This window comes from Onychostruthus taczanowskii, unplaced genomic scaffold (assembly GCF_017590055.1).
Source record: "Onychostruthus taczanowskii isolate IOZ18803 unplaced genomic scaffold, ASM1759005v1 scaffold1, whole genome shotgun sequence".
Taxonomy (NCBI): Eukaryota; Metazoa; Chordata; class Aves; order Passeriformes; family Passeridae; genus Onychostruthus; species Onychostruthus taczanowskii.
In genome coordinates this window covers 19,327,739-19,352,685 of record NW_024496525.1, presented here as the reverse complement: position 1 = coordinate 19,352,685, position 24,947 = coordinate 19,327,739, and the positions used below count along the sequence as shown (strand labels likewise).

Genomic DNA, 24,947 nt, shown 5'->3' with positions numbered 1-24,947 from the left:
CTCAATCTGCCAGCCTGGACTGGAGCTGAGCTGGACCAGTCAGTCCCCTGGCATCCAGCCTGCAGTGGTGTTTTTCTGCACACAGAAGGAGCCATGCCCAGATTTTGCTGGGACACAGGTGGGGTGAGTAAAGCCCATCTCTCAGGGATGAACATGAGATTTTGTAGGAACATGTTTACAGCAACAGAAATCCCATTGCCTGATTTTTTTTCAGGGCTCCAGCTCCAAGAATCTGCTTCTTAGAAAGCACACAAAAAGTCCAGCTGGGCCCAGAAGGATCTCCTCTGGAAGGAGAAAAGAGAGTGATAATGCCAGGAGAGTTTAGCCGAAGCCTGTGCAGCAGGCCTGGACTGCAAAGCCTGGTATTAACCTAGGAAATAGCAAGATGTGGTTGTGGTCTGTGGATCTTGAGTTAAAGCTGTAGTTCTAGAGAAGAAACAAACCTTTCGGACACTCCTGTTCTGGCCTGAGAAGGGACACACCTCACTGTGTGGCTGCATTGTTCTTCTGTGCTGGTGGCACACCTCTGGAGCAGAAGACTAGGGAAAACCAAACTCCAGCACACTGAAGGTTTTCAGCCGTAGTCCTGCTCACCTCACTTTTTCACTTGGTCAAGATAATTTTTGATTCTAGAATTGTCTCCTAAACTTGTCTTTTACAGCACCAGTGGTAATGGATTTTTTTGTTTTGTTGTTTGTTTGTTTTTGTTTTTTTTTTGTTTTTTTGTTTTTTTTTTTTTTTACTTTTAAGTTACCAAGTATATTATCTTTTATACCAAAATGTACTGGATTCATTACAGGTTCATTAGGCCTTCCCTTATGTACTAATAAAACTATTCTATGGAGCATTGCCTACAGTCTTAAAAAAGTTCAAAGACTCCTTTTGGTTTATTGTTTGATGGTTGCTTCTTACTCATCTCCATGTGCCTCATAACAGCATAGTCAGTGAGGATCCACCTCTGACTTCCATCCCTGAAAAATACACTTCTGTTTTCTGCTTTTTTAACCTTTGTTTTCTTTAATTTACAGGGCTTTCCTCTCACCCCCTGTCAAATTCTTGAAGAGCCTTTGGGTCAGAGTATACTGAACCCTGCTTTTTTCCCTAATTTTATACATCCCTCTCTACCCCAAATAGCTGAAGGACTACTAAACTGTGACTGTTTTCCAATACTTCCAAGTAAAGCAGAGGTCTGGGATTTCTCATTAGCATGGCATAGCTGCACTGGAGGTCAGCTGTAGCTGCAGGAGTGTGTGTCTGCTGCCAGTAGGCAGATGTAGTGCAGCGACCTTCTCTAGCATGACTTAAAAGGCTCAGATCTCCTTAACCAAGTAAATGTCTGAAGTGGTGTAAGGCCTTAATTACCATTGCTGTGCCCCGTTAGAGCTGACACAGCCTGGCACACTTTGCCTGAGTGCACAGCCTGGCCTTTTAGCACAAGCTTTGCTTCACTGCTGGGTTAGTCCAAGAGATTCACGTGTGAACGGCAGCCAAGGCATGGCTACATTACACAGGCTGTTCTGCTGCTGTGGGGATGGTGATTTCCAGCCTGCAGGGCAGGAAGCCAGCTGGGGAAGCACCAGCGCAACTCAGGGTAGTCACTTTTGCTGGAAGAGCGCTCCAATGGCCTCCGAGCAAAGCCCTGAGTCCATGAGCTCCGTGCATGCGGGTTGCTGGCCGAGGCCAAAGCGTGCCCTATTAGAGTAGCAGCAGGATGCCTGAAGTAAACCCTGCTTGTGATGAAAGGAAGGCAATTAAAATTCCACTTCAGTTGCCTTCCTGTCCCACTTCCTAACCTTCCAGCAGCAGGTGATTAGCAGGGCCTGCCTTCTGGCCCAGCTGTGGCAGCAGAGGCTGCAGCAGGCGAACACTGCTACCGCAGCACAGCTGCCGAAGCACAGCAAAGACATCGCAACTCAGCTGTCACCTTTGTCTCCAGCTGACTTAGAACAAGCTCATTTTTTTTAGTTTTTACATAACTTTGCTCTTCTTTTACCAAATTTTTGGCTGTGAACTCACTTGCTAGCCCTGCTGTTTAAGGTTTCCCACGTTGCTGCCCAGATTTCCCAAAGAGAAGCCCAAGCATACAGTGAGATCAGTGTGCTCCATCATGTTACCTGCTGCCCTGCAGCCTACCGGGTGCATACAGTTCACCTGTGCACAAAAATCCTGGCAAAACACCTGCATCCATTTTCCCAGCCATCCAGTGCTTTAGGGAAGCTCTACCATATCTGCAGCTGCCTCTGTACAACTTCCTTTGTTCTCACAGGTCAGGTCAGGGATGAGTACACTACAGAATTTAGTTCCGTGCTGCATTCTTGATGTCTCTTTGTACACACTTTTATCATAATTTTTTCATACTTCAGCACTTTGGAGTAGTGAGAACAGGCAGAATGGTCTTTATAGTTTAAAAGGAGACTCCAATGACTACATTCAGGGTTTCTTATAAAAATGCCACTAAAGTTTTTTTCTTGTCTCCTCTCTTGAAGGGAACAGTTATCACATACAATTCAGATTTAAAAAAAAAAATTTAAAAAACCAAAAAATCCCCAAACCAGTAAATTTCACCCAGTAACATTACTCTCTTCTAGCTTACTAGAGGAGCTCTGCAGGAAACACTAGGAAAAAAAAACAGTATACAAGAGAAACTCATGCCTCCAAAACCAAGCACTTCTCTCACCCTTGCGGTTAAGCAGGTTGACACTTCTGGTCAGATTTTCACCCCTCCTATAAACAAGTTCATTGCTTTTGAAGACAGCTCCAGGAACTAATGTATTAACAGGTGAGAACAAGCTTTTTTTTTTCCTCTCTCACCATTTAAAGCAACAGCTGAAGTATGATGAGCAAAAAGTACTGCATCCTGTAGATCCTAAGTGGAGGTGGGATTTATTTCTGAAAAAAAGTTTGCTTTGGCCTGAAGCTCTTGGAGAGAGCTGGCCCTAGGCCCCGCAACCTTCTAGAGCCATTCTGTAGTTGGGAGTTTCCCTAGCACTGGTTTGCATGATTGTCATTCTTGTAGAGCAGACTAGTGGAAGTGTAAGAAATGACCGTGTTGAAGGGGATACGCAAAGGAGAGGAACAGCTTGAACAGGATCACAAATCCCTTCAAAAATGGGAAGGGTTTGAAACATTTACTACCGGCAGATCAAAAGCAGAGGGAAAATGAGCAGCTGCTCAGACTAAAAACTGCATCAAGCTCATGCTCTGTACTCCCCCAGAAGTGAGGAGTAAATCACATTGGCATCAGCAATCCTCATCGATCGGTGTTTTTCCAGACAGATCCCTCCCTCAGCCTATCGCCCAACCCTTTGAACTCAAGCCAATCCGAGGACACGAATTCCACAGGGTTTTTTTAAGTTAGGTTTATTTAGCAATAGAAGTATGTACATGTAAGAGAATCCCCTGCAGCACAAGACATGCACAAAGCAGTGAGGGACTGAAAGTGGTGCTGCTCCATGGCCTTCTTCATCACCTGTCATCCCACTTTACTCAGCGGCAGGGCCAAGATTAGAAAGGAACAGGCGAGAATTTTATCAGTCCATGTGGCAGAGTCTTCAGACAGAGCCTCCCAGCAACCGGTATTAAAACAAGCGGGCACCATAGCCAAATGTCTGTTTAATGCCCTCAAAGTAGTAGCGCTGCCAGCCTTGCTTTGTTCTTTCTTCCTCACTGGCAGGAACGCCCTTACCTTCCAAGCACACCTCCGTCTCGCCACCTTTGTCATTGAAGTTCAAGGTGATGGTTGCAAAGTGCCCTAGAGGAACCAAAGCAGATCGGTCAGCAGTGTGTAGCACAGCACATACAGCTCCTCCTTTCACAGGGCACCACTTAAGACTCTTCGAGGTCCTTCCAGGAGAATCTACTTATGGCAGCTGTAGGCCTTCCCTAGAAATACAGCGAGAAGAGGGCTCCCTCTCCCTGCGGTTTGAAGCAGTTGCAGCTACAGCTGCACAAGCAGCGACTTCATCCTTCCTACCTGGTCACTGCTCTACACAGTGGCTGAAGATGCACACATGATAATGTGGGACAGGAAACTGGAATAACACTGGAGCAGCTCCCAGAACATCCTGTGCTCCCTGATCAGGAGCCACAATTAAGTGTGGCAAATGGGGATGGTATCCTTCAAAGACAGGCAAATCCATTTCTGGACTACTTACCAGCTGGCCAAGATTTAAATCTCCATTTCATAACGAGTTGCTTCTCAGGAACCTTGAAAAGGAAGACAAAGATTGAGTAGTAACTTTTTGTAAATCCTACAGTCCAACAGAAAACATCTAGAATTGTGTTGATATGAATGAAGCCTTAGAGATCCCTTGTGAAACACACAGACAGAAGGAAACAGATTTTAAGTGTCATTTTATTTTCAATCCCCTTCCAGAAAGGTATGTAGCCTCAAACACTGAGACAGAGTCCCTGACTATCCAGAAGACTTTAGTGGCAATGGAGCCAAAGAGAAGGAGGGTCAGTTACTATCTTTAACACTCCTCCAATCCCTGACAAGTAAAATCACTAAAAGACAGGGGAGATCTACAACTGGAAGTCATGTTTTCTCCCCAGACTGAAGTGCCAGGCATTAATCCATACTACTAGGAATGCTTCAATAGTCAGACAAATTATAGGTAACTATTGAGCACCAGGTGGAACCCCACAGTTAGCTAACAAAAGCATTGTAACAGAATGATAAAAAGTTACAGCCTGATAACAGCACTGCCTCTGAGCAAGATACACCTGAACTGGTTAGTACTTACTAGGTCAACAAACTCTCCTGTGACACTGCCATCCAGCAACTGAAACTTGCCCCCTTTATCGGCCTCCAAGGTGGCTTGTGCGTGGGTGAAAGCTTGGACCATCTGAAAAGAATTCAGGAGCAGATTTGTATTACTTGACATGACTTTCCTGCAAACTCATTGCCTAATGCCTCCCACCCAGATACAAAAGTTCTTGAAGAGGAGGTAGGTCAATAGTGTAAGGTCTTCCACAGAAGACAAAACCCCTGGCCAGAAAAGCAAGTTTTTAGCTACTACAGCACCATTTCACCTGCCCAAGGAAAAGAACCTCCAGCATAGTGCTATGCAGTGTTTTGAGTCACACAGTGATTTACTTTGATTTCTTAATAAAACCTAATTCTAAGAAAAAAATATTATTTGCTTTTTCATTTTTCTTATCAAAATAGGAAGAACAAAAGACTAAGACTATGTTTAAATAATAATACAATGCTCCTCTCTCCTCCTAATGTAACAGCATGCGGAAAAGTGGAAGCTATTCCCAAGCATGATTTTGATACCACCTAACCTTAAAAGGAAAAAACAAAGCAGAAGCACACAACTGTAAATCCCAGGTGATCTGGCCACATGCACTAAGGGATACACCTACAGACAATGCTGACAGCAGTCTGGAACTTGCTTCTGGTTGGCACTAATCTCCTCTTGTCAGCTGTGTGGAAAGAGGCACACAAGCTTTCAGCAACTACTCTCAGAACAGCTTTCTGATTCCATTCTCGTGGATTGTGGGTGTCCAACAGAACTTCTTAAAAACCTTAGAAAGAGCCTCTATATGCAAAGAACAACTCTCAGAAGAAGCCAGGCATTACCTCCTGAGTAACAAATACCCGGTAGAGCTCCTCAGGAGATGTTAAGAAGGTGTCCTTCAAACTGATCTTACAGGTAGGGATCTTGACTCCTATGGATTTGGACTGTGGTGTGGCAGTACTGCTCCTGGCAGCCGTCTAACAAAACAACACAGAAAACAAACACATACAGGTTTTTTTCACCAAAAAAAACCCAAACCAAAACAAAATCAACAAATGGTTCACATATGCAAGGAGAAAAACCAAGTCTCTTAGTAAAGATGCAATAAGATACAACCATACTTAAATGTAAAAAGCAGATTTATCACTTTGCTTGGCAGAAACAGCACGTGCTGCCAATGGAAACAGTCACATCTATTCCACAGATTGCCAGTTCCTGAATGTATGTGTCCTATACACAACACAGGTTGCTCCTGTAAGCCCCAGAATCTAATACAGCGCACCTTTCTTCACTGATAACAAAGCATGTCTGCAGTTTTGTTTACCTTGCGGTCTTCTGCTTTAGGAGCCACCTGAGGTGCTGTTTCCATATGTTCACCGTTCACTGTGGGCAAAATCATGCCCTGGGTGAATTCTGGAAAGACAGGAATATGCCCATGAAACCGATAGAAGATCAAGTAAACCTTCTGACTGTACTTTGAAATGCACAATCAAAACGGGCTTCCTGGTTTCCCCCTTGCTCTTGGCCGGCATCCATGACTTTAAACAAGTGTTTAGAAAAAGTAAACAGACCTCTTCTTACAAGCAATTAATTCTTTCCCTCACTGCTCTCCACCAAAGGCCTGTCAGCACCTGCCTACACTAACCATTAGGAACTGAGCTCCTCTTCACAGCCTAGACGTTGCATCTTCCACACGCTGCTCTCACATTAAGGTTGGTTAGCCTTCGACTTACGTAGCTTTGTTCCTCTCTCACTCTCTAATATAAATTTCAGTCACATCACACCTCAAAAACTTTTGCCTTGCTGGCCTAGACACACCAAACCAAGCTTTTCCATTTCTTGTATCACTGCAGTAAACAACAGTAACTTCCAACTCCCTCTTTGATTTATCTTTGTTGACACAAGATGCCAGGACTATCCATACACCAGCACCCTGTCCAGCAGCACTAACACTTTTCTAACTCCATCAGAGCCTTCAGCCTCATTCAGAATTACATTTGCTTTTTCTCCTGCTCAGTCACTTCTGCTTTTACCAATTACACAACATTTTGCTCCTTTTTCTTGCTCTTCATCTGTTCAAAGTAGCAAAATTCCATTAGAAAGCAGAATGTTATCATATGTGCATAAACCTGTATCCTGCAATAGTTGGTTCCCACTTATTCTCATTTATTGCAGCCCACAAGATCACACAGATTTTTCTGATCAGCACTCTTATCTTTCACTGGGTGACTGCATCTCCCAGCCTGAACACTACAGTGCCTGAAAAAAACCCCAAGAGTACCGAAATTTAATCCTGGAAAACCAGCAATCAGTGGTAGTTTGTACCCAGCATATCTAGGACATGTAATGTAATATAGCTAAATGGGTATAAAAAGGAACTGTAGCATTCCCAGCCTGTATTTGAGAGGAAAGCCAAACTCAACCAAAGCTCATTGATTTAACTCCAACTGCTGGACTCAGATTTAACTTTAAAAAAAAAAAAAAAAGGATCCAGATGCTGAGACAGCTCATTAAAAGACACCAACAATACCTGCAGAGCAATTTCCAGACATCAGTTATTCTAAAATCCAAATAACACTAGATGTCTTTACCAGTGTGGCAAGAGGGGAAAAAAACCCCAAAAACAAATGACAAACTGGAGAAGATATTACTTTCCAAGGGAGTAAGCCAACTGAAGGCCAGATTGTGCCACAGGCAGTGACAATGTCACTGGGGTAACCAACACGCTTTACTGGCTTTCATTTTCTCCATAGCTTCAGGATATGAAGGGCATTCTCAGTTTTGAAACATAAATTCAAAGATACTGTTTATTACTGCATTACCACCAAAACCAACCTTTCTGGGCTGTGCTATGCTGTCTAGAGTCAGAAATGCTTCTTCACAAAGTTACTGTAATTGCTGTGACACCTTTCTGTTGAGATGGAGAGAACAACTCTTTGCTTTACTCCCATCTCTCCTTTAGAATTAGCCCATATGGGTTCCCATAACACTTCTCCCTCTCAGTTACATACCCGTTTTCAGAGTGCTGATGTAAGTTTTCATTGCATCTCTAATTTTCTTTCCACCCTCTTGCTTCATCAGGGTCTTCAAGTTAGTGTCAGGCTCATCTTTAGCAAGGCTGACAAGGATCTGAACAATAAATACAAGCACTGATTAACAAGGACAAACGTACACAGTTCTTTTATTACTCAATTCAACATCACAGACTTTGGCTAAACTTTCACAAACAGCCCTGCAGTTTCATTCATCTTTCACTTCACCTCTCTCAGCCTACAGTACTGTGTGTGTGTGCCTAAATGCCTCCTTGAGCTACAGAGCCCTTTCCATCTAGAGCACAGGAATTAATTTGATAAAGATACAACATGATGGGGGAGCGACTCTTTCTCTGGGAGTGTAGTGACAGAATGAAAGACAACGGTTTGAAGTTGAAAGAGGGTAGATTTAAATTAAAAATTAGAAGGAAATTCTTTACTCTAAGGGTGTGAGGCACTGGAACAGGTTGCCCATAGAATCTGTGGATGCTCCCTCCCTGGAGGTGTGCAAGGCCAGGCTGGATGGAGCTCTGAGTAACCTGCTCTAGTGCCAGATGTCCCTGCTCATGGCTGGGAGGTTGGCAATAGATGACCTTCTCAACCCAAACCGTTTTTTGATTCTGTTAACTTAAGCAGTCTCTAACAGTAAAAAATTCTACACAGATGTTCTAAGAAAGGTAACAGGAAAGGAAATATTAATGCTGTGTGTATTCCTGTTAGAATACTCCATACATCCAGCTTTGCTTACCTCAACTTCATCGATGTCGTTCTCATCTGAGAGATTAGGAATCTCCACATAACCTTTGTACTTCACTCCTGTCTTTGAGGTGCCTGCAATTAAAATTATATTGTTCAGATCAACCGTTCTTACTCTGGTTGTTGTCAAAGCAAACTTGTGTTGTGTCAAAATACGACACTTCCCTTTATTATTATTTCCCAAATGAAATGTGTATCCTTGCCTTTGATATTTTACATTAATCTGACCTTGAAACAGGAGGGGTGCATATCACTCACCAGTCCACGCCAGCTTGATAGCCCACTCGTAGAAGAAGATCAGTTTCCCTTTGCGGTTGTTAATAGAGGCCTCTCCGTCCAGTTTGCTCACTTCTGTCACCTCGCACGTCCCTTCCTCACCCTCCACCCTGACAGGCAGGAGGAGAGCTTTCAGCCGCTCCGTGGACCAGTTGGAGGCATCCCTCTCTGTCCTGCAGGAAAACCGAGCAGGGTGACAATCCGGGACAAGGCACGCTGACAGTGCACACTGGGACTATCCAGTGCTCCCCAGTCTCGTCTCCCTGCCCCGCTTCAACACAAACACACACAGATTTCTTCCCCAGGCCACCTCCAGCCATTCCCCCGGCACACCTCGGCTCGGGCACCCCCGGAGGATCAGCGCAGGCACCCCCGCCTCAGCAGCCGCACTCCGCGATCAGCGGCCCCCGTGCCCGCCCCTCCGCGCCGGGGCCTCCCGGGCGGCTCTGGCAGCCGCCGCCCCGCTCACCAGTGCCAGTTGTTGACGTTGGTGGCGTCGGCCCGCTGCTCCACGATCCAGCGCGGGTCTCCCTCCCCCCACTTGGCCATCGGGACCGGGATTGCCGCCTCCGCTCCGAGCGCCCGTGGAAGCTGCTAGAACCGCCGCGCCGCCTCCCGCCTTCCGCCCGGCGCGGGCCCTTCCGGCACGCCCCCGCCGCGCGACCCCGGCTTATTGGTTCCGCCCGGCTAGTTGGTTCCGCCGTGCTGCAGGCAGCTTGGGGCTGCGGCTGGTGCTCCCGTCCCGTCCCGTCCCGTCCCCGCCGGCCCACAGCTCCCGGGGTCAGCCCACAATTCCCAAAGCCTCGATCGCGATTGCAGGCCCAGACACCTCTCCGGCGCACCCGAAGCCCGCTGGAACTGGTAGTCCGAAAGCAACTCAATGCGGCCCGCGGGGCACGCCGGGACTCGTAGTGTGGTGAACGAGGAGTGGCCGCGCCGCGCCCAGCAGGAGAACTACATGTCCCGGCATGCTCCGCAAGCGGCTGCCCCACCCCGCGTCCTGCTGTGAGGTGCTGCTGGCGCGGGAGGGGCGGCGAGGTGAGAGAGGGGCTGGGGGCGGCGGGGCCGGGACCTGGACCGGGGGCGGTGATACCCCCGAGGCAGGCATTCCTCCCTCCCTCCCTCCGCTGAGGCAGCCGCGCGGTGCCGTTGCAGATGAGCAGGGTGCGGGCGGACGAGGAGGAGTACTGGCACAGCTCCAAGTTCCGGGCCTTCACCTTCGATGATGAGGATGACGAGCTCTCGCAGGTAGGGAGGGCCCGACCCTGGAGCTGCCGGTAAGACACCCTCACCGGGTGGCCCCCGTAGCCGGCCCAGCCCAGGTCTCGGCCCTGCACATCGCGGAGGGTTGGTGTTCTGTAGGTGGAGTGTCACCTCCTGCCCGCTGCGGAGGGTCCCGTCTCTCTCCACGGTAGCCAGTCCGAAATCTCATTAGGACGTGGTTCCCCGCCCACGCACCAGACTGCATCTCCCGCTGATTGAGCTGTTAGTGTCCACGTAGGTGTCCTTGAGCTTCCCAGTGGTGAGGAAGGGCTCCTGTGTCTGCTGCACAGCTACAGGACTAAAATACCATCCCGAGAAGAAGCAATGGAAGCTGAAGAAGCTGTATTCAAAGTTCTTTGGGGAGGTGTTTGATGATAGTAGGAATGAAGTGTATTCTACAATTCTGATGTTCCTTATGCAAGGTCACTCTTTTGTGTGTAGCTAAAGGAATCCAAAAGGGCAGTGAACAGCCTTCGGGATATTGTCGATGATGATGATGATGACCTCGAGAGGGTCAGCTGGAGTGGAGAACCTGTGGGAAGTAAGTGCAGAAGTACTGCAAATTATCCTTGAGACAGAGGGGGTTTAAAATTGCTGCTTAAGTCATTTAAGTCAGGAGTATTATTTGCTATCTAATTCTGCATATCTGTTCTGATTCGAGTCTCCCAGGTCACATTCTGAGCTACTTGATCTACCTGAGCAGATCCACTGAAAAGAGGATGAGCAGAAACCCAAATTGTGTTAGAAAAGAGGAGTACAGACAAGTGGAGGGAATTCACTGTGTTTTTTCTAATATGCAGTCAAGCTCAGAGCAGGTATTTTGGTGGTTATGGACTGATACTCATCTTGCTCAGGTGGCCTGTGAGATTCTAGGTGATCATTTCCTTCACATCACTGCCTGAAATAGCACTATATAAGGTTTCTGTGTTTTTACCCCACAACACTTTAAGCAGATATCCAAGGTTTAATGTGTGTTTACAGAATGACTCTTACACTTGAAATTTGAAAGGGACCTGTAAACATTAAGCAGATGTGTTTGCAGTGATGATGGGAGCAAGTTCATGGCCCACACACAATCCTGTGTGCTGTGCTTTTGAGTTCATGACCCACAGAACTGTGACACTTGCTACCCAGTGTCAAACCATGAAAACTTACATATGGGTCACCCAAAGGATCTTCAAAGATCTTCTTGTCCTTTGCTGTAGCTCTTCCCTCTGCTTTCTTTTCCCACCCAGGGTCTCTTTACCTATTGTGGTTTTTTGTCTATCATGCTGATTCTAAAATATGTGTGTTGTGCAGCTGTGTGAAAACAAGGGGAAGCTGTATTGAACAGCAGGAGGGAGACATATGCATTGTTGCCAGCAGCATAGGCACACTGAGAGCTGTTTTGTCTGTGTGGGAAGGGAAACTATCTTAGTCTTCAGCGTTGAGGAAAGCATGCTTTTAGGCTTCTGCAGTTTGAGGTAGGCCAGGGACTCTGTCTTGATTTGTAGTTTTAGAACAAGGACTATGCATTGCCTCCTGCAATAATATATAGAAGGTCTGTGTGTTCCTTTTACACAAGTCGTAGCCAGCTGTACAATGTTGCTGAAACCATTTCTGGAGGACAATGTGCCACTGCTTAACAAGCAGCATTTTATGAGACTGGAATTCTGCATGGAGAGATGCACTGTGTCTGCTTAGTGCTGAGGGTCAGACTTACCAAGGTGTGCTAGTGCAGAACTGACCAGCAGACATCTGGCAATGTTTCTGCTGTGCCAGAAGATCATTCTTTACAGACTTTCTCGGATAAAAATGACCTGTCTGCACACAGGTATCTCCTGGTCAATCAAAGAGACAGCCTCTGGCAGCACCAGCTCCCTGGATGGCCGAGACTCCAGCCTGCAGAAAGGATCTTCCTCCTATGCTGCTCTTCCCAAACAAGCTTCTTCCTACTCCCTGAGCAGCCTGTTCAAAGGTGAGGTTCGTTATATACCATGCTGACAAACGTGTTGTCCCTTAAAGACTGCCAAGGGGCAATGTGTTATCTTATGTAAATGGTTTCATCTGAAGTGTATTGCAAAACAGGGAGCTCCAGTCTCTCCTCAGGGTGGAAGTGTATTGCCCTCTGGTCAGAAATTGAAGACTGTCCTGTGCAGTAGATCACATGCTTTTGTGGAGTGGGAAGGGCCTTTGGAGATTATGGCTTCTTAAAATCCAGGTTCCAAAGAACAGCAAGGTAGAGCACAGCACTGTGTGGCAATCCATTTGGTTGGTGGGAAAGAGCAAGCTGCAAAGGGCTTGACCCATGTAGCCCTCATTTGATTTTGAGTTCTGTAGAGAAGACAGATTGATTGTCCTTTATTTGGAGCTCAGCTGGCTGCTGTTGGTGTCGGTTCAGCAAACACATGATAGCAGTAGTGGCAGTGTAGCTGGTTATGGGGGGAGCTGTGCTGCAGGCTGTGGGCAAACATACACAGCTTGCAAGAGTTCAGCTCTGTTCTCACACAGCAAGACAGCAAAACAGCTTTTACTTTGTCTCTCTTTCTCTGGGGTGTTTTTTACTCTCAAGTATGACAATAAGGTGATGAAGAAAGGCATCCAAGTTGCAGCCCTGGTGTGTGGAGCTGTCCATGTTGCCATGGCCTATGTTGCAGTGCTATGTGCCCGAGCCTCTGCTCTGCAGGTAGATGAGTGAATTCAGGTCCAACCTCTCCTGGCCTCAGCACCAAGAGAGCAGATAGGGATGAAGGGTGATATGGTTTGTGATGCCTCAGACAACTTCAATGCCTTAGAATGTAAGGAGGTGAGCCCCAGCTGTGCTGGTGTAGAATGAATCACTGCACAGGGTGGCTTGTTCTGCAGGGGCATAGCTGCAGTAAACTGGCTTGCAGTCTAGGCTTATGTTCCCTGTGCAGGAGATGTTGCTCGTGAAGGGACAGGGTCTCATCAGTGTTTTTATTTCAGGACGAAACAAACTCTCAAGTTTCCAGTCCCTTTCAGATGGTAAGTTTTGGGTCCCTGCCTCATTCTGGGAGGGGTGCAGATTTACATGAAACAAAGCATTTCCAAAAAAAAGGGAAGTGTCATCTGTCTTATGATGCAAGAAGGGAAACTGAATCATGTGCTGTCTAAAAGTTCAATTGTGGGTCGTTCTTTCCTCAAGGAAATTAAAGAATTGGCATGATGATTTGGGGTAATTACTTATGCACAAGTGACAGCTCTTTGTTTTAGAGTAATGCTGTTTTGTTTTAGAGTAATGCTGTATTGCCATTTGGTGCTTAAGTTTGGGTCTTCTGCCATGAAAACCAAGAAAGGGATGGGTTTGGAAGTGGATGTGAACCAGGATTTTTATGTACTATTCATCTGTGCCTTTCCCTCTCAGCCCTCACTGACACAGGAGTTAAAAACTATGCCCCAGAGCTGCGCAGACCGAAAGCTGAGTACAAGGTGAGCAGCCTGTGCTTGTTGTATACTGAGATTAGTGAACTTCCTACTCTACTGGTTTCATGGGAAGTGATTAGTTGCTGTTTCAGACAGAAGAGGGCAATGCAGGGAATAGGACAGGGAACTGCAAAATGCAGCCTTGCAGTAATTTAAGCATTCTCTGCTTTTGTCCAGAGGTATGGAGCTTTGCAGGGGGTCTTGGTTTTGGTTACTCCTTTTAATGAATAGCCTAGCAGTCTTTGTGGAAAGGATTTCAAAATAGTGCTTTGTCTGTAAGCTGCTTTCATGTCAGGTCAGATAAACTGGCATCACATGTGGTTTTTACATATTTTTAATTATGAAAGTTTTGAAATTTCTTGTTCATGAATCACTGGGACAGAACAGAGGGTGTTATGGAGAGGCAGTGTTTCAATTGGCAGGAATGTTTGTCTACCAGATACGCAGTGATAAGTGTTAGAGGATGTAGAGGATTTTGGGACTAGATAGATTCCTCTTACTAGGTGTGAGATTGTGGTCCCATGTCTCTAGGTCCAGGCAGTAACAGGACTAAGCTTATATTTCCTGCAGAGACAGACATGCACAATACTAACACAGCTGTCTGCAGGGATTAACACAGACAGAAATCAACACCTTTATGAATACAGAAGAAACATACAGAAAACACTCAAGCTTGATCCTGAGCCTCCTTTCTGTCTGACCAATTTCACAAGTGGAACGTACACACACTGTATGGGTCCCTCCAGTAGCTGGTCTTAGACATCTGGTTTGTTTTGTAGCTGAATCCCAGACCCCAGTCTCTTCCAGTAGCTGGCACTTGCATCCTTGAGCTGCTGGGGTTCGTGGTCCACCTGTCCTTGGCCACCTGATCCTCCCCAGGCTGGTGTATTTTGTTAGGTAGCCATTAATGACATAACCTAATAGACAGCACTTCCTCAAAGCACAGCAGGAGAAACAAGAGTGCCCTGTTATGTTCTGTTCTGGGCCTGTAGAAGCAGTGAAACAGGAAGGAGAAGGATTGTACAGCCTCTTAAATGCAAATGGGGTGGTGTAAGTGGGGTGGGACAAAAAATGGAAAGTTAGTGGCAGCTTTTGATGAGTGTCCTGACAGTGACAGGCTGAGAAGATGCCTCTGGCCGGAGGTGCTGGAGGAAATTCTGGTGCTCAGGATGTTTGACACTCAGCTGTGCATTGCTTTGAGAGACTCGTGTAGAGGCCTCCCAATAGGAGTGGGTCAGATCTTTCATCCTTAGATTTGGGCTTTCAATAAATCTTCAATGATTTAAAATTCAGTGTCCTCAGAGCTGGTTCTTATTGCTTCCTTTCTCTGGACCTTTTGAAGCACAAAGCTGAATTGCAACTACTGGCTTGAGTGCCTGACAGAGACCTAGATGACTTTATGGTGTCTGTGTTAGGAGTGGCTCAGGCCACCATCACTGTTTATCCAGTGCTTCAGATCACAGTGTCTGCCTCCTGCAGGTGCAAAATTCTGGTCATTGCAGCAGTGTAGCATATTACCTTAAGGTGGTCCTCCTCCAGGCTTCAATGCCCTTGTCACATTGTCCTTGTCTTGTGCAACTCCCCAGGTGCTTGCCTGAGGCTGTTGTCCCTGTGCTCTCCACGCTGCTGTGGAAGGCTCACCAGCAGAAGTCTGTCTGAATTGTAACAAGAAACTGACTCCTTGCCCTTCAGTTTTAGGTTAGTCTGTTTTGCATGTATTTTGTTTGTCCTGAAAGCAACGCAGTTTGCAAGGAGAACAACCTGATGCAATGCACTTCTTATAAAGGATATGATGACAGACCTTACTGAGGCAATAGAAAGGCTGTGTTAGCATATGGGCATTTAGCTTCCCTCCACACCAGCATATGCAGAGTTTGAGGGCTCAACATTTGCACCTGAAAAATGTACATACACATCCTACTAACACCTTTGCTGGAGCAGCTGAATGATAAGTGTGAGTAGCTACATGCAGGCCATCACTGAGGCAGCAGAAGTGAAAAGCAGCTTGGAGATTGCTGAAATTATCTGAGGCTTAAGAGTGCTTTATTTCTCTTGTGGCAGGATTACAGCAGTGACTGGAGCCCCAAAGATACAGTCAGGCGAATGCAGAGGGGCAAGGTAAGGACTTTGCACTCACACCTGCTTGTAAGAGATGGAGGGTGGGTGGTCCCAAAATGCTTTACACTTTCCTGTGCTCCTGGCTATTCTGGGAGCAAGGCGGGGATCTGTGTTGCTTGCAGCACCTAGCAGGGATGGTGGTCTGCCTGTCTGTTACTTTGCCAGGTGGCAGTGCTGGGATCACACTAGCTCAGGAGCAGCAGGAGAACTTCAGGGTTTTGTTGCTTTGTTTACTTGAGTTGTCCCCTCAGCAAGGCTCTGACAGTAGGTATCTGTACTGCTGTGTCCCTTTCTACCCTTTCTGCTCCCTGGGGCTGGGTTTATTTTAAAAATCTGAGGGGGTGGGGCTTTATCGCCATTCTCACTTGGTGGCAAATGGAGGGAGGAAGACAGAAATGGTTTCACTGGAGCTGTAATCTTTGTCTCAGCTGCCTCACTGTGCAGTGAACACATAGGGAGATTGTGGTTTCACTCTGCATATGTCTCCTCAAAGGCTGAGGTGAACTAAAGGCTGAGAGAGGCCACAGACGTGAGGTAAGAAGAAGGGAGAAAGAGTTATGACTCTACTTCTCTGGTCTCCTTTGTGGAAAGGGGCCTGCAGAGTCCCCTCCTCCTGTCAGGGCCAGTGGTTTGTGGTGTACAGGAAAGTTTTGTCGTGTTACAAGGGTGTTTGTGCTGAGTGTACATTGTCTCCTGTCCTAGACTGGGCAATAATGAGGGTTGACTGCAACCCCTGTGGACAGATTTCCAGGGATTATGTGGCATGTGGTTTCAGCTAAATGAGAATTTCTCCACTCATGGGGAGGGCAGTTATTCATGTTGGGAGAGGAGTAAATAATAGCTTGGATTCAGCCTGAGGACTGTCTCATACCCACATGCCTACTTCTTCCTGTTCTGTCTCTAGGTCTGCTCTCTAGAGAGGTTTCGCTCCCTGCAGGACAAGCTGGTGCTCTTGGATGAAGCTGTGGCAGGGCATGATGGGAATGTCATTACAGCTGTGAGTCCTGCTGGGGCCATAGAGGGCTGGGACTTCTGGGTGGCCCCACAGAGAGTGCTTGTGAGAATGCAGTCAGTTGGCCACCTGGTCTTGCAAGGCTGGGGGGTGTTCTTTAGTTCAAACCAAAGTTACTGGAAAGTGTCAAAGCTAAAGACTGGGAAATTTTGTATTCCTGCTGTCTTTCCTGCCACTCTGCAAAATTGATGTTAATAACAAGGACTCTGATCATTAAGCCTTACAGATTTTTGCAGTTACTTCTTGAAGCTCAAGGTTTAATCTGCTCATTTCAGCACAGAAGATCTGGGACCTGGCATTTGGGATCTGGGGCCTCACCAGTTTTTCTGGCTTTTAAAGTATCAGACAGGAAATGGGATTGTGTCAGAGCTTACTTCATCCAGGTCTTTTAATTCCTTGTATTTTGCATGGAAAGGTTTTCCTTTGTAAATTGTGGTCTCACTTATCTACACTCCAGAGTAGGAGCTTAGGCAAGAATCTAGACAGCTGTGGTCCAGGCTGACTGCTTGTTCTGGGTGTTGTGGATACCAGAATTAAGTTCAGTGCTATAAGAGCTTTGTTTTCAGAGGCCCTTTGCCAAAACTTCTCTAGACCTTGACCAGTGTGCTGTTTGTTTGTCTGTCTTAATTCTGAGCTGTCTGGCTGTGCTCACAGGTCCTGATATTCCTGAAGCGGACGTTGAGGAGAGGTGAGCATGACTGGGGCTGGGATTTCTATAGTGTGTTTCAGTGAAGGATGGAGGGGGTAATTTCTTCACTGAGTGCAAGTTACAAAGAGAGCATCTGGGGTATTGCTTTTTTACTAAGCATGAAATATTTTTGTAGCAAGTGTAATGTAGGAGGTGGGAGGGGGGGGATGGTGATGCCTACAAAGGCTCCAGAGAGGAGCTTTAAGCAGTGGTAGGTGGTGGTGATGGGATGGATGAAAATGAATCTGTAGAGGAAGCACATGGCTGTGAATTCAGCTGTCAGTGATTGGGTTCTTCTGTGCTCCAGCCTCCAACACTGTGATTTGAGATGGGATAAGGTTGTTGAATCCTGCCAATGGCTTTCAACTCCATGCACTGTGCTAAGTCCCCTCTGCTTGGTAGTGCTATCTTACTTTAGCCATCTGTGCATAAACTCTCTCCCCTGTAGAGATCTTGTTTCGGGAGCTGGAGGTGCGGCAGGTGGCCTTGTGCCATCTAATCCATTTCCTCAGAGAGACGGGTGAGCAGAAGTTCCTTCTGGATCTGCTCAGGTGAGGCTGTTGATCCATCCTGTGGCAGGGCTGGACACACTGCTAGGAACCTGCCTCCAAGTTAATGCTTGCTGATTCCCTTTTGCAGGTTCTTAGACAGGACTGAGGAAGTTGCTGTGAGTATTCCCAGGAGCGTAAGCTCCCTTACTGCAGGGGGGGAGGCTGGCTGCAGAGTGTGTGGGAATCAGGCGAAAGCTTTTTGTCCCCATTTCACCCTCTTGAATACTGTATCTCCCAAATCCATGAGAACACTGCTTCTTTCCCTTCTCCCTCCAGCTGTCTCAGTACCGGGAACATTTGAACATCCAGGATGTAGAAAAAAGGAGGGAATTCCTGAAAGGTTGCATTGGGTAAGAAAAAATGCAAAAGCAGAGGAGGGATGTGGATTCTTCACAGAAGGTGGTAATGAAGAAAATTAAACCTCTGTGCTAGTGCCATGGCTTATGTGGGTTGAGAGCTGATGTCGGTTTTCCCTTAGTGGGGAGTGGGAGTAGAGTCGTGGATACAGTGTAGACCAGAGAGGAATCATTTGTGGTGATCACTAGTCCAGTAGCTTTTGCTGCTTATTCAGGAGGAAAGATGCTTCGAGGGCCTTTCTGATCATTGACCCTTCAGATTGTGATGGATGAAGGTCTGGGTACCTGAGCACCTGAGGAAGTTGGTAGCATCCACTTTAGGTTATTCTGTGAGAGGTACCACATGATGTTTCTTTCTCTGGAGCCTGTCTAGGAGAGAGCCATTTGGAGAGGGCAGTGGGTCAGGAACTTGAGTACCCACTAGCCATTCAAGATGGGAAGAATGGGAGCTTGTTTGGTAGAAAAAAAAATTATTCTAAGAGTAGTTAGAAGTAAATGAAGGATTCTGTACTTCAGAGCTGGTCACAGTATCTCTTTTCTTCATGTCTGGCCAGGCTGCCATTTTCAGCTGAGGATACCTCCCACGTCCAAGACCATTATACCCTGTTGGAGCGACAGATCATCATTGAGGTATGAAATCTTCTCTGCTGGTCAGGAGATGGCTGGGACTACCTGTGAGATCTCTTGCTGTCCCTGACTTACACCACTTTGGATCTACCAGCCTGCCCTGGCTAGTGTATTTGTAATTGCTATTCAGGCTGCTATGCCAGGCACATGTGAAATAGCAGATCTGAGACTGGATAGCATGCTGGGGCTGTGCTTGCACATTGCTGTCATAACACTATGTCTAGGTCTCTATCCCACAGCTAAACAGGCAGTTATGCTCATGTTCCCTGTCTGTCTTCCTGATTCCACAGGCTAATGACCGGCACTTGGAGATGGCTGGGCAGTCAGAGCTGTTTCGGAAATATCCTCGCAAGGCTTCAATTCTCAACATGCCACTAGTGACCACCCTCTTCTATTCCTGTTTCTACCACTACACAGAGGCTGAGGTGAGGATGATATGGCAGAAGATAAGGTTCCATCTCATCCTTGTAGCCCTCAAGGTGTGGGGTGGTCAAGCTGTAACATGTTGAGGAGAAAAAGGGAAAGAGAGGTCATATTTCATCCCTCTGAGAGACTTTGTCCCCTGGCACCAGTTTGGAGTTTTGTGCTCAAAGACATTCAACCTGGCACAGTTTGTCAGGGAGTTGCCTCCTAGAAACCACTGGAAATCCCATGAGGCTGAGGTGCATGGTACTGGTGTTGGAAGTGCTGGAGGTGCTCCACTTGAGGATGTAGGGAAACCAGACCAGACAGCTGATGGGGTGGGATAGTTGCTCTCTTTTGCCAGCTGGTTTCTCCTGTGGCACTGACATGAGCAAAAAGCAGTAAAATCTTGAGGAGACTGACTCTGTGCAAGGCAGATGCCTTAGGGTGTCTGAACCCCTGCTGTGGCCTGCTCTTCTGAGTTTGCACTGACTTGTCTGCTTTCTCTAGGGAATGTTCAGCAGCCCCACCAACCTGAAGAAGACGTTTAAGGTGTGTGAGTCTCCCCTGTTGTGGCAGCACTAACTGAAAACATGCTCAGACAAACTGTATGTAATTAAGGAGCTCAGTAGGAGGAATTTGAGGGGCTCAACACTGAGCTAGGGAGGAGGCCATGGCATTCTTTTTGAGCAAGGCCCTTCTGGAGTCTCAGAAAGGCAATTGGGAGCTATGTGGAGACTTCTAATGGATGTACCCTGTCTGCAGCAGCACTTGCAAATCCTCACTTCCAAGTCTCTGCAGTGATGTGTATGGCATCAGGCAGCACCTTGCCTCTTTGCCTGGGTGTTGGTGTAGGTCCTGACAGAGCTGGGGCAGATAGCATTCATGTCCAGCCCACACAGACCTTCTGAGCTGTGCTACTGTTCTGACTGCAGCTTTCTGCCTTGCAGATTCCTGATAAACAGTATGTGCTGACTGCCCTGGCAGCCCGTGCCAAGCTGCGGGCCTGGGGTGATGTGGATGCCCTCCTCACCACCAAGGTGAGCTGCAGAAAGCCTTGCTGGGGACACAGTCCCAAGTACTGGCATCTACTACTGATAGCTGGCTTGTTCTGGAGTTACTGGACAGACTGGTTTTATTTCAGCAGGGCCCAGCACCTCTGCTGCAGAGTGTTGCAGATATAAATATACTAAATACTTTCCTTCTCTCCCTACCTGAGACCTGTGCTGGGCCTGGCTTGGCTGCAGCAATAAGGTCAGAGAGGGGTGCTGCCCCTGAGCTCTGTTATCAAAGGGATTGCAGCCAGCCTGTGCCCAGCCACTGTGTGAAGCGTGCTGCAGTGGGGTGCATGTGGTGGCTGTGGAGTATGTTACTGGCACTGGGAGAAAAAAACATATTTTCTTGTGGCTGGAAGGATTATCCTTTTAGGTTAACATAGATTTGGTTCTCATTTCAGAACTGGCTGGGTTACACCAAGAAGAAGGCACCTATTGGCTTCCACCGAGTGGTGGAGATCTTGCAGAGGAACAATGCTCCTGTGCAGGTGAGCCAGGAACCCCTGCTTATGTCCTGCTCTTGGTTGGGATTTGGTGTATGAATGACACCTCAGGTAATCTGCTTCCTAGCTGGAAGTGGAGAAGCTTGCTGATCTTCTGGCTTTGCCGGGTGGGTACAGCACACAGCTGAGTGACCCATGCCTCAACAGAAGGTGTGGGTGGTATTGAGGGCTGGGTCCTAGCTCTGACTGCAAGAGGGACAGCTGGCCAGAGTTGGCTGGGAACTCTCTTCCCATGTGCATTGCCACTTTTCTTTGCTACATTAAATTTTCTCTTTCTTAATCTGGCTGGCAATGGTTAACCTGATCCGTAGCAACGAGGTAGCCCAACATTCTGTCACTAGGAGGAAAAGTGCAGCAAAACCCCAGGTCTGGAGATGAGGAGAACAGACTTCAGGCTGCTCAGGGAATTGGTAAGGTCCCCTGGGAAAATGTTTTTGCAGGCAGTGGGGTCCATCAGTCAGTTTTTAAACATGGTCTTCTAAGGGTACAGTAGCAGGCAATTCCCAAATGTTGGAAGTCAGGCAGGCAAGGCAGAAGGTCATCTTGACTGAACAGGAATCTTCTCTTGGAAATAAGACAAAAAAGGAAGGTGTAGAAGTAAGGTCAAATGACATGAGAAGAATACAGAGATGCTGCTTGCCACTGTAGGGAGAAAATTTTGTGCAGCCAAAGCTCTACTGAAGTTGAAGCTGGCCAGAATTGTGGGGAACAAAAAACAGTTTTTACAAATATTTTAATGGCAATGGGCAGTGTAGAAATAACATTGGCCCATTACAGGATGAGGATGGTCACTTCATAAACGGATGATGGATCAAGTGGGTCTCAGTGCTCTGAGCTGGACTACAATGACTGTGAAAACAATCAACTCCCAGCTGACCCTGAATCTATGCAGGATCTGCTGCTTCAGTTGGAAATCTATGGGGCATGATGGCATTCATCAAAGAATCCTCAAAGAGCAAGCTGATGCCATCACAAAACCTCTCAATGATTTTTTGAGTGGTCTTGGTAATCTGGAGAGATCCCAGATGACTGGAGGTTGGTTAATGTCCCAATTTTCAAGAAGGCAAGAAGGAGGACCTTGGAGACTGTAGGCCTGCTAGTCTCATTTCAGTGCATGGTAAAGTTATGGAGAAGATTATTCTGGGAGGTATTGAGAAACCTGGAGCACAACACAGTCATTAGTCACAACCAGCATGGCTTCATGAGAGGAAAGTTCTGCTTGTCAAATCTGATTTTCTTTTATGACAAGGTAACCCCCTTGGTTTTCCTTGGTATGACAAGGAAAGCCACTCCATGTAATGTTTTTGGATTCCAGTAAAGCTTTTGATGTCTCTTGGAGTATCATTCTGGACAAAATGACCAGCACACAGCTGGATTAACAAGTGATGAGATGGGTGAGCATCTGGTTCATGAGTTGGGCATAAAGGATCACAGTAAATAGGGTGACCAGACTGGTGACTGGTTACTAGTGGGGTTTCACAGGGCTGCATCCTTGGCCCTGTGCTCTTCAACATCTTCATAAATTACTTGGATGCACAACTGGAGGAGATACTAAGCAAGTTCGTAGATGATGCAAAACTGGGAGGAATTGTTGACTCCCTAGAAGGCAAGGAGGCTCTGCAGAGAGACCTCAACAAATTAGAGGGCTGGGCAGTCACCAAAGGTGAAGGCAGTCACCAAAGGTGAAGGGTCTTGAGAGGAAACCATATGAGGAACAGCTGGTCTGGAGAAGAGGAGACTGAGGGGAAACCTCATTGCAGTCTACAACTTCTTTGGGAGGGGAAGAGGAGGGGTGACCAGTGACAGAACTCAAGGGAGTGGCCTGAAATGTGTCAGGGATGATTTAAGTTGGATATTGGAAAGAGGTTCTTCACCCAGAGGGTGATTGGGCACTGGAAAAGGCTCCCCAGGGAAGTGGTCACAGCATGAAGCCTGACAGAATTCAAGAAATATTTGGACAGTGCTCTCAGGCACATGTTCTGACCCTTGGAAATGGTGCTGCGCTGGGACAAGAGTTGGACTCTATGGTCCTTGTGGGTCCCTTCTAACTCGGCTTTTTCAGTGATTCTGAGCTTTGTAAGCAATGCGTCTGGGATCCTGAACAGTCTTGTTGAGGCCACTTGTTCCCTAAAGAAGGAGCCAACTCTGTGTGACCAGCAGCCTTGAAAGGTTTTGGGACTCGGGTGAGGGAATGAAGCAGGACATACCTGCAGAAGGGAGCTGAGACATTCTTCTGTCTCTCATAGGTGCTGCAGGAATATGTGCGCCTGGTGGAGGATGTGGAGACCCGGCTGAACCTTGCTACCAAATACAAGTGCCATGATGTTGTCATAGAGGTAGATTGCTGCTGTGTGGAGATGGGACATGGCCTCCTTTCTCTCTGTAGCTTTTCTGTTCTCTGCTGTGTGCCACTTCTGTCATATGCCTGGTGGTGTTTGTTTATCCCTGTGGCCTGGGAAGAATGATAAGGTTCCCAGTAGAAGTCCAGGAGCCAGGAGAGTGGCTCCTAGCATTTGTGCTGTGAAATTGTTCTGTGTTGGGAACTGCATGGGGGATTGTAGAGTTGCCCTGCCCATCTGCAGGACACCATCTAGCCACAGAAGTGTCCCTTTCTCTCAGCTGGGTGCTGGTTTTGCCCTTTATCTAGACCTACCGGGATCTAAAGGATCGTATCCAGCTGACAGCATATAAAGGCAAGGTGGAGCGGGGCTCTGCAGAAGAAGAGAAGATACAAAGCATTCTCAGCAACATGGTAAGAAATGCTTACTCTTTCTTCCAGACTCTCTCACCAGAAACAGGTAGAGATTAGGTGCAGGGGCATGGCTGTCCTTTGTACTTTATATCCCTGCTGGGAAGCTAATCTTTGTTTGCATTCAGGGTAGGAAAGAATGGTTATACTGATAGAAATGGCACACTCTGGCCGTAGCTGTCCTTGTCAGGAACTGGGAGTCACTAAAATTGCCCCCTAGGGCTCAGTGTTCAGTGTTGCTGTTAGTCATGTCTTGTTCTCTCTTTTAGCAAATCCGGTGGAAGAACTGAACACCTGTGAAACAGCCTGTTTGGCCATTGCCTTGTCACTGAAAGAGGGAACTGCAAAATCCAGTCCAGTGCCAACAGAGCAGCTCTGTTACTACTCATTGCATGATCAACGTTGGTGACAGTGGGTGCCTGTGGTGGTCAGGCTGGTTGAAGACAGCTACTAAACTGTAGCTGGCAAAACCACGGTACCGATCCATCAGGGTTGATTCTTTTTGGAATCTGATTGTATTTGACCTGGCTGTAAGCCAGGCATCACTTGTGTGTATGGAGGGGAGTTGCTGGGCACAGCAAGATGCATGCTTGCTCTGGGTGGTGCCTGGGCTTGTTCTTGCAAGAGGATCGTTTCAGTCATATTTGTGAGTCACTCCACCAGAGACTGCTGACCAAACAGTCAAACTGGCTAGGGCATCACTAATCATGGCTGGGCTGGAGTAAAACCTACCTGGACCACCTTCTCCCTGTGTGAAAGTGCTGGGAGGCAAAGGACCAGTTGCTTTTTTTTTTTTTTTTTTAATTCTGGCTCACTCTAGGAAAAGAGGTGTGTGAACTCCTCAGAGAGCCAGGACAGCAACCTCTGCCAGTATCCTTCTGCTAGCACTGCAGCATTTGTAAGATCCCTTGATCAGGGAAATACCTGGTGTAGAGGTGGTCGGAGTCCTGATGGGTTGGATGGAGAGCAAGCAGGGACCTCTCCCAGATGACACCAACCTGCTGGCCCCAGCAGCTCTTTTCTCAGAAAGTGTTATGCCAGGAAGAATTGAAATGCACTTTCTCAGAAACACAACTCCTCAGGCAGCTGCTGGCTTCATCCTTTCAGACCTCACTTCAATTCTGTAAATAAAGCTGTCTCTTTCTCCTTGGCTTGTTTCTTTCCTTTCCCCACTAAGTACATTGTCACTCTTGTGTGTTAATCCTGAGCAATTTATCACCTCCCACAAAAGGAGTTGCAGGATGTTTTTTAATGTTCTGAAAAGCACAGTGCATGTCACCATGGAGTGCCATTGCTTGCAGCAGTACCTTATTTAACACCTTCAGTGCTATTAGCACAGATGAATTAATTTTAGAGAGTTTGTAGGAGAGTTTGCTGCCACAAACATGAGA

At 47.1% G+C, this 24,947-nt stretch overlaps 2 protein-coding genes across 3 annotated transcripts; one reads left to right on the top strand and one right to left on the bottom strand.

Annotated features, from left to right (window-relative positions):
• Nucleotides 1-3,167: 3,167 nt before the first annotated feature.
• AHSA1 (activator of HSP90 ATPase activity 1) lies at nucleotides 3,168-9,531 on the bottom strand. Its single transcript, XM_041406005.1, has 9 exons — nucleotides 9,279-9,531; nucleotides 8,792-8,982; nucleotides 8,526-8,608; nucleotides 7,757-7,874; nucleotides 6,070-6,158; nucleotides 5,588-5,722; nucleotides 4,746-4,847; nucleotides 4,155-4,206; nucleotides 3,168-3,751 (listed from the first exon to the last, which is right to left on the bottom strand). Exons 1-9 carry the CDS (start codon nucleotides 9,356-9,358, stop codon nucleotides 3,579-3,581), a joined length of 1,023 nt encoding a protein of 340 aa, XP_041261939.1. The 5' UTR covers nucleotides 9,359-9,531; the 3' UTR covers nucleotides 3,168-3,578.
• Nucleotides 9,532-9,676: 145 nt separating this feature from the next.
• VIPAS39 (VPS33B interacting protein, apical-basolateral polarity regulator, spe-39 homolog) lies at nucleotides 9,677-24,700 on the top strand. Of its 2 annotated transcripts, XM_041405794.1 has the most exons (20): nucleotides 9,677-9,847; nucleotides 9,965-10,057; nucleotides 10,514-10,613; nucleotides 11,886-12,029; nucleotides 13,019-13,057; nucleotides 13,437-13,501; nucleotides 15,557-15,613; nucleotides 16,518-16,610; nucleotides 17,280-17,313; nucleotides 17,762-17,864; nucleotides 17,953-17,980; nucleotides 18,141-18,214; nucleotides 18,775-18,850; nucleotides 19,138-19,272; nucleotides 19,760-19,801; nucleotides 20,200-20,289; nucleotides 20,706-20,792; nucleotides 23,054-23,143; nucleotides 23,455-23,559; nucleotides 23,826-24,700. In XM_041405794.1, exons 2-20 carry the CDS (start codon nucleotides 9,965-9,967, stop codon nucleotides 23,844-23,846), a joined length of 1,476 nt encoding a protein of 491 aa, XP_041261728.1. In that variant the 5' UTR covers nucleotides 9,677-9,847; the 3' UTR covers nucleotides 23,847-24,700. The 2 variants fall into 2 exon arrangements, with proteins under 2 accessions (XP_041261728.1, XP_041261817.1); XM_041405883.1 differs by lacking the exons at nucleotides 9,677-9,847; nucleotides 19,760-19,801 and having other exon boundaries at nucleotides 9,858-10,057.
• The last annotated feature ends 247 nt before the right edge of the window (nucleotides 24,701-24,947 follow it).

Excerpts from the sequence above, each read along its gene's own strand:
- VIPAS39 (XM_041405794.1), top strand. The coding sequence starts at position 9,965 with ATGAGCAGGGTGCGGGCGGACGAGGAGGAGTACTGGCACAGCTCCAAG. Across the intron at positions 13,058-13,436 it reads TTTCCAGTCCCTTTCAGATG|CCCTCACTGACACAGGAGTT; the intron begins GTAAGTTTTGGG and ends TTTCCCTCTCAG. Across the intron at positions 18,215-18,774 it reads TTCCTGAAAGGTTGCATTGG|GCTGCCATTTTCAGCTGAGG; the intron begins GTAAGAAAAAAT and ends ATGTCTGGCCAG.
- AHSA1 (XM_041406005.1), bottom strand. The coding sequence starts at position 9,358 with ATGGCCAAGTGGGGGGAGGGAGACCCGCGCTGGATCGTGGAGCAGCGG. Across the intron at positions 8,983-9,278 it reads AACGTCAACAACTGGCACTG|GACAGAGAGGGATGCCTCCA; the intron begins GTGAGCGGGGCG and ends GTTTTCCTGCAG. Across the intron at positions 4,848-5,587 it reads GGGTATTTGTTACTCAGGAG|ATGGTCCAAGCTTTCACCCA; the intron begins GTAATGCCTGGC and ends AATTCTTTTCAG.